Source organism: Marmota flaviventris, chromosome 2 (genome assembly GCF_047511675.1).
Source record: "Marmota flaviventris isolate mMarFla1 chromosome 2, mMarFla1.hap1, whole genome shotgun sequence".
NCBI classification, from domain to species: domain Eukaryota; kingdom Metazoa; phylum Chordata; class Mammalia; order Rodentia; family Sciuridae; genus Marmota; species Marmota flaviventris.
In genome coordinates, this window is record NC_092499.1 from 96,360,665 (window position 1) to 96,374,194 (window position 13,530).

Consider the following 13,530-nt stretch of genomic DNA (forward strand, 5'->3'; position numbering starts at 1 on the left):
GGAGGGTTCACTTAGAAGAGGAAAGCTCATACCCTTTTTCTCATTTTAAGATATTCCTAAATCAAGTCTTCCTTCCACCAGTCCCTGAGAAGAAACCCGCATCTGAGCTAGAACTTCAAGATTACCTCCTGAATCAAGCTGAAAGAGACATCCTGGACTTCTCCTGGTTCAAGCACCAAGATGGAAAAGTAGATCCACTACAGAGCTCAAGTCCCTAGCCCTGGTTTCCTGGCCCCCAGCCCTTCACTCTTCCATTTTCCTTCCACACTGCACCATTCTGAGCATCCTAAAAGCAAGATGATCATGCCATACCCTTGGCTCAAACTTTTGTGGGTTCAATAATATCCTCAAGATTAAATTGAAATATGAAGCCTTTGTTTATTTGCTCCAAACTTCTCACTCCTCTGTGAACACACAGTGCCCTCTTCACTCTGTGGAGGTAATGCCTGGAGCAGGTCTCTTTTTTTTTATCAAAAGCCAGCTCAAACAAAAGCCTTCACTTCCCTGCCCTCATGAGCTGGGTCCTCTCTCTTCTGAGCTCTCAAAGACTAAACAGAGCTCTAGGAGTGAAGGAGATGCAGAATGACCATGAGTGCATGGGTAGCCTCAAATCCTGTTGCTGGAACCTTTTAAAAATTAGGGTTGACTTTTTTTTCCTTCTCCAAGTTCCTATTACAACTTGTTACTGTCTACCCACTAGCTCCAAATTTGTTATAAATTTCTTGATTTCTCCTCTTTTCTCCTTCAAATATCCACTCCTTGTCTTCATCCATACATACTGAATGAATTGACAATTAATTCTACCAGTCCACTAGAACTCTCTTAATCAAATCATTTAATTTAATATTAGTAAGCCAATCCCTTCTTCTTTCTTGTCACCTCTTTTTACATTTGTTCTAGTTTTTTCATTTTTCTTTAATTTTTTTTATGGCCCCAACATTTCTCTAGTTCTAACTCCTACACAAGCATCTTATTTTCTTCCAACTTGGTTGCTGTCACTGCTTGCTATTACATATAAGATGGCTCCTTATTGTCACCTTATAATGACCAAGTCCTTGAGAGATAAGAAATCTTTCAGTATGTAGACGGAGATAGTTCTATCAGCACATAATCATGAGGTATACTTGATGGAGGAAAATCTAAAGAAGGTCCAGGCTGCCTCTTTTCAAGAAAGAACAACCACAATCATTTCATCTCATCCTATGTTCCCTGATCAAGTGCCCTGGGAGAGATCCCAGCCCCTTCAGCGAGCAAGCCCCACACCCACATTCTGAAATCCCAGGAAACATTGGGCGGGCATAGTGGCTCTGCCATGGGGACTTCTAGGCATCCCAGGTATATCATGCAATGGTGGCCAGAGAGGAGCCAGGCCAGACTAGTGTCAAGGGACCAACTGAAAACCCACAGGAAGGCCAGATGCTGCCTCGGCACATGCTTAAGGTAGTAAATTTGAAACGAATCCTTACCACTGCCTGCTGACGTCATTCCTGGCCCACTGCTGCAGAGTGCCTGATATTCCGCTGCAATAAATTAACAGATAGTAAATGATTCCCTTGTTTGCAGAACAGGTCAATCCTGCCCTTGGCTTTGCACACATCATTTCTTCCAAAGTGAGCAGAACCAAAATAACGTGGTAAAGGGAAAGGAGGCATCTCTTGAGGGAGTCACCTTTATACCAGGCTCTTTTTTAAAGGATCCGCATCACTGAGGAAATCGACTTTGAAGGATACAGGCAAGTTATAGCAATTCCTTGTGCAAAGCACTTTTGGAAAAGGTATTTTTTCCCATAACTTGATTTGGTTCACCAGGGAACACTTTACACTTTACAGTGAAATGTGCCTGTTAAAATGTGGTTTCTTAACTGTTAATAAAACTTTCTCCCACCATCTTGGGAATAATTTTGTTTCTGAGTGCAAGCTCTTTTTTTAGTACAATCAAGTTCCCAATATTTTTTTTTCACTTTTCTCTGCAAATTCTCGAGCCTCCCCTCAGAAGAACAGCAACAAGGTGTCTACTCTTGTGTGTGTTCAAATTGCATTTTAAAAGGTAATATTCATCAGGATAGTAGATGCATTCTCTAAGATAAATTCAAAGGGAAAGCATTGCTTAGTATCAAAATGTGAGATCTTTTAAAAAATTTTTGATATGTAGAAAATTTATTAAAAGTATACAGTGTTTTACAAATAGTCCCAATAATATTTCAGTGAACATAGAGTGAATGGAGAAATAACTAGAGTCATATTTTATGCAAGGAAAGGAAAGTAACATGTCCTTCAGTTGCCCATGATTTTTGGCAGCCACTATCTCTAGTGCTTAAGTGGAAAGACAACTGGTTATTAGGAATGGGCCTCTTTTTCAGAGGCTGGCTGAACCTCACTGCTAAAGCAAATAGTTCTTGTATTTCCATAGGCTAGAGATTTGCATTTTGATGACAGCAGATACAAATGAGTTCTACAAACGTTAAGTTTAAGGGTGAATCCTTCAGAAGTGTGTCACCTAACAAATGTTAATATGACAAAAAAAGTAAAATTCTTTCTTTTTTAAATCATCATAAAAGAGGCCAACAAAGGCACAAATGGAAAGGTGGGTACCAGAGAAAAAGAGAAAAAAGGTCCTTTTTATTCTTTCACATAAGCAATTAATTAAAATAATAAAACAAAACAAGAGCATACCAGTTTTGTAAAAAGCACTTTTACAGGTAATTTAGATTATCTGATGCTTGGCCTAAATGGAATCAAAGTATTGTCTCCATTATTTTTCATTTGAGCAGGATCTGGCACTAGACTCTGAGGTGAATTCAGATCATCATGGGTTTGAACGTTGAAGACTGTGCTTATTGCTGGGTAGCAAATACTTTCCCTCTGATAGTTTCCTTTTCTGCAAATTGGGGCTAATGATATCCATTTCATATGACAGGTCTATAAATCTAATGAGATAACATGTAACTGTGTACAGCTCAAACACTGAAGTAGTAGATGTTGCTGAGCTACCTCAAGGTAGCATCATGGAGACGGCAGTATTGGGGTCACACAGGAAAATTCCCAGAATTGTACTCAGGCAGGCTTAAATGACTAGTTTCTGTGAGGAGTAAACACCACTGTCTGAAGGCTGAGGAAGTAAGAGGGCCTGCTGAGCCATGTAAATCAGCTTCTCTAGTCAGTGAGAAATAGCTTCATATGTAGCTTGCTCCACTCACTGATAACTTTAGAGGTTGCACAGTTACAATTTCTCATTCAATGGATTAAAGACATTTTTTTGTGGATATTTTCAGTACCTTTAAAAATCTCCCAAGATCTCATGAAAATGGAAAGGAGATTGGTAGAGTAGAGGAAAGAAGGAAGGAGAGGAGAGAAAGAGGAAATACTGGGAAATGATAGTGGCCAAACTATATTGTTATATGCATGCATAAATATGGAACAATGCATCCCACCATTATGTATAACTATAACACACCAATAAAAATATGAAAAAAATACCTTTTTTCAATTTAGCTCAATTATTTTGTGTGTGTATAAATATATAACAATGAATACCACTAATATGTATAATTATATTGTACCAATAATTTTTTTTAATTCCCTCTCTCTCCTGAAATGAGGGATTATCTCATGTTTGGATCTTTCATGGTTTGAAATTTTCATCCACCAAAGAGGTGGAGAAATCAAACTGAACGAAACCACTTCCACGGATGGACCTTTCTTTGCAAATTCATTCAAATAAAAATCAGAAGTTAGCAGACCTGGGCCTCAAGTTTAACTCTCTTCAAGCTTTACTGCTTAGAGAAATCAAGTCTATTTTGGTCATCTTTTTTCTAAACCCTCACCATTCCCCTATGTATCATAAGAATTTTTTGGAGAGGCATTTGGTCCAGAGGAAAATGTCAAAGCAAAAAACTGTATGCATCAAGTTCCCTGGATTCTAAGTCTTAGACCTCAACATGACCAAACCAACATGAACAAATCACCTACACTGTGTGGGTCAGCTTTCATGACACTCATCTATCATATAAATTTACAGTATGTAAGAAAAGCATTTGAATAGTTAACAGGCAAAGGATGGTATTAATAACACACAACTATAAAGTTGCATCAAAGTATTTTGGTTTGAAGGAATGATATTTATGTATAATTGGAGTATATTAAACATGTACTTAGTTCATTGTTGATCATATATAAATGATAATTTGCATCTTATTCACTTAGTGAAGTAAAAAGTCAAAATAAGGCTTTCTTTCAATTGACATTCCTCATTTTATTAACAGTCTTCCCTTCATATTTAGTGTCTCATAGTATATTTTAATTTCTAACTCTCTAGCTTCAAAGATTAACATTTTTAAAAATAACAGATCTTTTAAAATTATGGGTTAATCTTTAATTCATTTTATTTAGTGCAGAAATGAACAGACTGAATCTTATATGTAAACTGACCCACTGGAACAAAGTATTTTCAATATTAGGCCTAACTTTATTTTAGGACTTTAGAAGTCATCTGCTAAACTACCTTAAAATCATGTTCAAATATTGATAGTCTATTGTTTTAATTTCAATAAACTATTTTTGCTTTACAAATCATTTGCAACTGCATAGAACCTTCTATATTATCTAAGGCAACTCATTTTCTAGAAGACCAAAAATCCATTTTCCTTATTGTTCTATTTTATAATCATATTTGTTAATGTAAGTTATTTCAAATCCTTAAATGAGAAAAAAATGTACAAATAACTAAACACCCAATTAAGTAATTTGTCTGCTGTGAACAGGGAGCAGAATTCTGACTCACCATCCAGTTCTCTTTTCACTGTGTCATGCCACCAGGAAAATACTTTTTCCCCAAGGTTGAATAAAATCATTTAAGAAAAGCACACCAAAATCAACAAATGGGATGTGAAAAAATTCACAAATGGCCTTCTGGGAAACTGCTGGAAATATTCAGGTAGTCTGAAAATTATTTACTTTTACACTATATAAAATTCTGCTTTTATAATAGTTAGCTCCTGCAAAATGCAAACATCATGAACTTGCATGTTTTCTACAGACCATGACTATTATTGAGGTGGCAGAGTTCACACGGGAGGCATAAACACACTGCCTACTACAAATGATTATGAGGAGAGGGTGAGTCAAATGTAAGGAGACACTGGCTAAACCTTGCCAAGGCCCCAGTAAGGTTCATGGTGTACCTGGAAAGCATAATGTAATCATTCCATGTCTCTTCCATAAATGCAAAGATCACAGATGGAGCCAGAAGGCTAGAAGCGTGAGGACCCCTCCATGATACCACATACCTGAATTCTGGGCAGGACATGGCTGGCAGGGCTCCCCAAAGGCATACTCAGTGTTGGCACAACAGCATTCAGATTTAGTAACAGCACCAAACAAAGGCTTGACACACTGGCCCCGCTTGTATCCTCCGTAGCATGTGCTCCGCATGTGTGTGTCTAAACAGGAAGAAATACCTATCATCATACTGTCACTTTCAACACATGAGACCCCTCCCCCAAATCAGAGTTGAAGCTGCCTTTATATATGCATAGTCCCTGTTCTAACTCACTGAGAATGCCTCTGGTACTAGGAGTCAAAACAAACAAACAACAACAAAACACATTAGCTCCCCAGAAGTGGAAACCAATGGCCAGACTCTGACAGTTTCTTGGGGATTACCATGGTTTACCAAACTGCGAGGCCTTTAAGTGCTGGGATTATGTCTCATTCATTTTTTTCTTCCCTAGGCATGTACTGAGCAGGCACTTAATAAACGATGAAAGAATGTTGAATTTCACACCATGATAAATAAGACCTTTATTAGAAAGGCACCCTACCCCAAAGTAAACATGCAATTATTGAACATCTGAATTAGGTGTACTTTCCAAAAAGGAGAAAGTTTGATGTGTAAAAGGTTCATTATATAAATCTGTAGATGTTGGTCAACTAAGCCATGTTATCTTTACCACCAAGGTAGGAGTTTCTGGCTATGCTCAATCCTTTCCCAATTCAAAGGGTTTTCTGAGTACCTTTCTTAAAAATAATCTGGATAAAATTCGCATCTATTTCTCAATCTTCTTATACAGGCTCAAACTTCTTATGAAGTCACACAAAACTATTATCCTACAGGTTTCACAATTATCCATATTCTTTGCATTCTATACTTTCCTTGGTCATTTAATTCATTATTAAGATGTTCACCATGAGAGAGTGAGCATGTCTACAAAATATCTACAAAAAGAAGTTGGAGAAAATTGAGGTTAGCTGTGTATTTAGAGAATGAAAGAAAGAAGGAGAGGTTAGGGTCCCCTGGCTTTCCCTTTATTTCAGCTCATCTTTCTATTCTTTAAATTAATATACAATTATGCAAGAAGAGACCTGACCCTGTTGGTTTACTGCTCTGCAACTATCCATTATATCCTATCCACTATGGTAAAGGACATTTGTTATTGGTTGGCTTTGTTGATGGATGGAAGGTGCCTCTCTATCATAAATCAAGCCATTGCTTTTTCTTACCAACACACACACGTCCATCCAGACCCACAGCCAGTCCAGGGAAGCATTCACATCTGTAGGAGCCATCAGTGTTCACGCAGCGCCCATTCATGCAGATCCCAGGTGTTTCACACTCGTTAATATCTGCAGTGGGAAGAGACATTGATTAAAAATGAAGTGACTTTTATCTAAACCATATCGTTTATCATTATAACACTTGAAAATGGGTACGATGGAAAATCATGCAGCATCAACAATACAAGCTCAATGAGATGTATTCTCAGTTTCCTTTAAAAGAACAGAAACAAAACAAGAAAAATTGTTAAGATTATTTCTTTTCCATAAAAAGCTTCCATATAAATATTCTCCCAAGAGATTTTTTTTTAAGTCCAAAATAAAAATCACAAAGGCCAAAACAGAATTGGAGGAAGAAGAAAAATGCTGAAAGACAAAGGGTTTTGTGTAATGCATCCCATGGTAGCTGTGCCAGAAATCTGGCTTGATAACAAACTGCATCTCTGCCCTGGGCAGGAAGCTTTTCCTTTTGGCATTCAACACCCGGGCTGTGTCCCTGATCTAGTACTACCCTTGCCTTAGCCCTCTGGGACAAAGTGTTAAAAGAGAGCAACTGAAGCCCTAAAGGAACAACATAGAAAAGAACAGAAAATGAACTTAGATGATTTTGATGATGACTCTGGACCAAAATAAGAAAAGTCTTCCTTATTTTGTACTACCATATGTATATACTTAGAGGGGTCTGTTAAAAGACTTTATTAGATGCACACTAGTAGTAGTAGTAGAGATTTCTTCTCCTTTAATATAGGGAAACAGAAAAAGGTATTAAAATTGTGTGTTGGACAACACAGGATGCTTAGAAGAAAGTCATTTTATAATGACTCCTTTTACAATATACAACTAGTATATCTGACTATTTCCTTTTTTCTGACCTTAAAAAGGCAAATTGAGAGTGAAACACCTCTGTGTTTTACTTAGCTTGTGTTGTTTGGCACAAAATATATTCAGATGGTCCAAGATTCCATGTACAGATTGTATTTAAAACAGTGGTTATATTTAAATACATGAACTCAAATTGGTTCAGTTATTTCAGTCATCTTTTTGTTCAAGTTGAAATCTACAGTAAAACAGTGAAGACTACAGTCTGAAAAGTAACACAAGGGCTTTTTAATGGAGACAAAGATGTCGCAGAGATCCAGAGGAAGGTCACTCAGAGTTGGCAGCCTCGACTTTTAGAAAGTGATCAGAGAGGCCATGCTGTTCATTGGAGTAGTTCACTGTAGAGATTAAATGAGCATTGTTGATCAGCCTTGAACAGTCACACCTTTGCGGGGCTCAGAAGTAAGTGTATATTTAACACTAAGAGAAAGTCTTACAGAAAAGAAGAAAAAAGGGGAAAGTCAGAATTTCAGAGAATTCTTTCTTTTCTTGTTCTGTTAGTCTTATTACTGTGTGTGTGTTCTACATTCTATGCACTAGAAAAAACAGAAGAACCGGAGCTTCGGAGCTCAAGCTTGCTTGCTTGCATGCTCTCTCTCTTTCTCCCTCTTAAAGCCGGAATGCTAAAGTCAAAGCAAACCATTGGAATCATCAACGCTTTGAATGGAACAATCCCTTTATTGAGAAGATATTATTTCAATGGTTGCAAATGGTTGCAAAACCAGTTCCATCTATGAGGTCATAATGTCTTCTGAAATAGCATTATGCATTGGTCACACTTAATGCTGGGGAACTGCTGCCTGGGTCACCAGCAGCCCTGAGGCACTAAAAGCGAACCTTAGTGTGTGCTGCATATTGGCAGGAAGAGTAAGCGTTCTCGCAGAAGTCCCACTCACAAAGGGGCTTTCACATTTCCTTCCGTTATTTTGTTTGGAAGCTTAATTCCAAATATTCCAGCAATCATTCCCTTGGCCTTCCTTTCTTTTTTTTCTTTTCTTTCTTTCTTCTTTTTTTTTTCAACTTGTTCAGCACTTAATTTGCACAATTTGACACTTTGTTTTGTACTGTCTTACATTGTAGAATATTTCCATGTACTAATCCTGTCTTCCCATGTAAGTTCCGCCCAGCACGGAGCTTAAAACGACAGAAACCATTTTCCTCCCTCGAATTTGAAAAATTCAACTGTTTTCTCTTGCTGTGAAGACAGATTTTCACAATATTAAGAGCCACCCATGTGAGGTCATAGAGAATGTAGGTAAACAACCAAGGCCTAGAAGCTCTTTTAAGCCCCAAGAAAAAGCACATCTTGCCAAGGACTGAACACATACAAAGCTTTCTTCCATAACACCTTTACCAAGCCGTACACTAGGGACACTCAGAGAGGAGGCCTCACATGGCTTTTTCCTGCTTTCTCCACCTTAAGCAGCTGGATGAGCTACACTTCTGCAACTAGAACTGGAGAGTGGCTCTGAGTACACCATTTTAGCAGATTTTATGTACCTATTTTGAGTTTAAGGCTCTTTGAAAAGTCTGGTTCTAGTTCAGATCTCAGAACCAACTGCAGGAATCACTCATCCCTGACTACGTAAGGCAGAAGACTAAGCACGAATTTATCTCTGATGACTCTTCTTAGGATCCTGACCTCAACAGAACAACAACAAAAAAAAAATTCCTCTTAATTTCTGCTTCAGTACTTGAAGCAAAGAGATGATTTCAAAAGTCATCAAGCTAAACAATGGCTCCTGGTTTGTTTCTGTCTTCTGCTTAATCCTGTTTTCCTTTTTGCTTATATAACTTGATAAAACTTAAATATATTGACCACAAAAAAAGTTTCTTGTTTCTTTAGTATCTCAGGGAAGTTGATACTGAAGTTGATATCTCATCACTGCAAATGAGAATCTACAATGTTTTGTCCACGTGAAGATGTAAGAGGTGGAAAAGACAACCATCAAGAAGCCTAAATGCTCTGAACCCCCAGCTGGAAAGAAGAGGCAGAACTCCACTTATTTAGAAAGATAACCACATCTATCAGAAGACCAGTTGGCAGTTTAGCTTATGTATTTGCTACATTGAAGCCTTTTAGGCTCCTTTGAAAGGACTCAAATACCTTTTGTGAAATAAGAATGGCCTTCTGGTTATAAACTGTCACTATCTGGATAGCTGGACTTCAGAAGGAATTCCAGCTAAGATGCCTAATCCAGAATAAGGGATGCTTTATGTGGGGAGAATACACATGGAAAAGTGGAGAAAAAGAAGGCAGAGAATGCGGGTTTGAGCTTTGTAGCATATACCTTTGCAGTAACGCCCATCTGATGCCAGCTGGAATCCAGGTTTGCAAATGCATTTGAAACTGCCATCTTCATTGATACACATCCCGTTAAGACACATGTTCCTTATGCTGCACTCATCCATATCTGAAAAATAAATACATAGAGTGTCCTGAGGTCCAAAGAGTAAGCTTACAAAAGGAAACCAACCTGCATGAATATAATTTTATTTCTTCACCTTTCTTTCTTTTTGGCATGTACAAAATATTTATTCTTATATCTCTTTCTTTGTTATTATAATGTTTGAGGTTTTCATCCAAATTACATCATACAAAGAGAGATCATATAAAATACGTATCTCAAGTTCTCAAGCTTTGACATATGTGCAAACAACTAGATTTATATGTGTACATATATGTACACACACAAAGTTTTAGTAAAAGTCTTACAGTCTGGTGAATATATTTATTTCACAGGATCACATTACTTTAATACATCATATTACTTCAAAGCTAAAACTAGGAGGAATCTGAAATGTATTTAGGCTACATCTTGATTCTTTAAAAAGTGGAAAGCAGAAGACAGCTTATAGCGTGAAGCAATTTTAAATAAGAGTAGGAAAAATGGATTTTTTAAAATGCAAAACTCAACTATAGAATATAGTTTAGCCAGCTAGCCTTTAGGATCCCTTGATTATGGGGAATTTTATTTAAAATCATCAACATGCTATTTTATGTAATATTACAGCTATCTTGGGAGGCACTTGCTCCTGTAGACATGATATGTCTTCACTTACAAGCTTTAGTCAGACCAGAGTAATTTATTATCCTTTTTCCCTTTCTTTCTTTCTCTCTCCCACTCCCCTTTCTCTCTCTCTTTCTTTCAACAGGATTCTATTCCAACCAGGAATTTTGGCATTACGTCTCTGAATTGAATCACTGAGATAGTATTTTGCCAAAAATGTTTCTAAGAACAATTTTGAAATTCTTTTAATGTATGAATAGATTCTTGGGACCTTCCCAAAGACATTGGGAAACAGGATAAACAGCATTCTTTACTTTTTGCTAAAGGTCTGCAAGGTGAAAACCCATAAATAATAATCATATTTTCTAATCAAGGGGAGACTGTCAAGAGCAAAAACAAAACTTTGGAAGCATCCCATTTCAAAATGAGGTGATGAATGCAAGAGGCAACAGAAAAGGCTGGTGCTCAGCAGTCAGCCTTAAACAAATCTGACATTTTGAGACACTGACTAGTAGTATTTGATTATTAGGCAGGCACTTCAAATAAAAGGATTACAAGCGACTAGAGAATATATGGGCTTAGGTGTCTCAAATTTTTTCATAAAAGAATTGCATAATATATATGGTCCAATTGGATAAAATTAGAAAGCAATGATTTATGCTATAAAAGTTTCCTCATCACTACTGATTTTTTCAGAGGCAAGCTCTCAGTATATTAGAATGTTATCTGACTCATATGAATGTGAGTTATAGACAGGAATATTATGGAAATGTAGGCTTGCTTCTCATATAACAATATGTGAAATACATTTGACATATTTGCCTTGAGACTCCTGATCTCAAGACTGCGAGGGAAGAAGAGAAATGGGCTTATCACACTGTTTGTTACCTTCACAGTTTTTCCCATCTCGGGTAACATGGAAGCCTGCATTACACACGCAATGGAAACTGCCATCTGTGTTGATGCAACGTCCATTATTGCAGATCCGGCCATTCTGTAAACATTCATCAATGTCTAAAGTCCAGTAAGAAAAGGAAGAAACAGCTTTAGTTAGGGGATTTAAGATTATTTTTTCCTCCCTCCATTTCAAAACTCACGGCCTTAGCTTTGGGTTTCAATTACTCAGTAATACTCTTCAACATACATTGGGCACCAAATAACTCAATGTTTAGGATTATTAGTGTTTTAAAGACACATGACAGAAAAATATATATACCTATACAAACATATTCAATCTAACTTCCTTTGTATTAAGACTATTTAAATCAATTCCGCAAACAAAATAGATTCTTTACCATTTTCCTAGCTAGTTTACTGAGCCAGTATGTGTGTGTGTATGTGTGTGTCTGCATATGTGTGTGTGTGTGTGTGTGTGTGTTGTTAAATACATGATTGAAAGGGCAGATACTACAGCTATACCAGAACAGGAAAACAGAAATGCTATTTTTAAAAACCAACTTAATTCCCCCTGAAAACCATCAATCATGTGACTGTGAGATATCTATGTATCTTCCTTATGGCAGTTCTGGTCCAAGAACAGTTTTACTGCTCATTTATTCTTAGTCTTTTTTTTTTTTTAAATAATTTTATGAGTACTCTATCTACCAAATAAAATATTGGTACTTTGGGTGTATTTCTCCCTTTTTTCTATTGTGCTTAATATTATGCCAAAGTAAACTATAGGGCTTGATATGAAAGTGTTAAAAATGACAATAACTCAAATAACCTGTATCTGATCTCTCACTTAAAGATTGACAACCCACCCAAAGTGAACAATATGGTGCCCTGGGGTATCTGCTTCCCTCTATTTGTAGAGGCTACAAATTGGCTGAATATCAAAGAGGATGATCACAGACTGTCTTGTCTACCCGGCATACAGCTGTTTCCAGGGCTCATTCTCAGCAGATAGGAAACTGTGCAGATCTGAATGGGAGCAGACCTATCTGTGCAGAGTTGAGGACATATTTGCCTGAGAACAAGTGCCCCACATATCCCCTGGACAACAAGAATGTGCATTTATGGCGTCTGGGTTATTCTGTCTGCACGGTGTCTTGTGGTTGACCTTCAGACGCACTTTCTTTCTGGGCAGATCCTGCAGTGGTTTCCACACAAGTCATTGGACTAGCTATGGCAGTCTGGGCTTTTCTTCTGTCTGATCTTTGTGCCAAAAACCCACGATCTTTTCTCTCTCCTTTATTTCTTAATCCTTGCTAAAATCTGACTTGCTCCACGCTCCAAAAAGTAGTAAAAGCCATATATTCTTGTACAGACTTTTTTTTAAAGGATTCTGTAATTTTTTTGAGGCAAAGGTTAACATAAACAGGAAAAAGAGTTCATCTTTTTCCTTCCTCACCAACTTGAGAATGCTATGGGGCTCCACTGCCTTATAAAACAAATGAAATGCTTGTCATTCAAATATCTCAACTGTGTTTCTATCTCTTCTGTCCCCTTCTACCCACTCGCTCATGTACTTTTTCTCTGCTAAGTACACAGCCGTTTGGACCCTTCTGCAGTGACTTTCATCTACCAAATAACAGGAGTGTGTCCTCAACTTCTATTCAGGATAAACTTAGCACTTACTTTTTTTTTTTTTTGTACTGGGAATTGAACCAAGGGGTGCATTACCACTGAACTACATCCCCAGTCCTTCTCATGTTTTTTATTTTGAGACAGGGTCTCAATAAGTTGTTGAGGCTGGCCTTGAACTTGTAACCCTCCTATCTCAAACTTCCCAGTAGCTAGAATCACAAGCATGCACCACTGCACGTGGCTTAGTACTAACTCTTTAAGAGGACAAAGCTGGTGGCCTGCAGGTCATCTTTAGTCTCCAGTACCTTAAATCCCAGACTGATGACAACCACATGCATTTACACTGTCTGGTCCTCATTCCCATTTAGGCCACTCAATAATCATTTATCTTTGCTTATTTAACAGTGTAGCCTCTGGTCAGTGGTTTCATTTTATTCTTTATTATTTAAAATGCTTAGTACTGCTAATTATTTGAACCAATAGTTGCAATATTAAGAAGGTTCTCAACTCAATTAAATACTTAGCCCATCTGATTTAAAATTCTGTAGTAGGCCATTAAT

General features: G+C 37.4%; 1 protein-coding gene across 1 annotated transcript in view; it reads right to left on the reverse strand.

Moving 5' to 3' along the window:
• The window catches only part of Fbn1 (fibrillin 1), a 223,642-nt gene that overhangs the window by 83,414 nt on the left and 126,698 nt on the right, over positions 1 to 13,530 (reverse strand). Inside the window, exons 14-18 of the mRNA XM_027925732.3 lie at positions 11,330 to 11,455; positions 9,722 to 9,844; positions 6,498 to 6,620; positions 5,285 to 5,437; positions 1,467 to 1,520 (exon numbers count right to left, since the gene is read on the reverse strand). Of these exons, the coding sequence (XP_027781533.2) occupies positions 1,467 to 1,520; positions 5,285 to 5,437; positions 6,498 to 6,620; positions 9,722 to 9,844; positions 11,330 to 11,455 (579 nt within the window). The remainder of the gene's footprint in view (positions 1 to 1,466; positions 1,521 to 5,284; positions 5,438 to 6,497; positions 6,621 to 9,721; positions 9,845 to 11,329; positions 11,456 to 13,530) is intronic.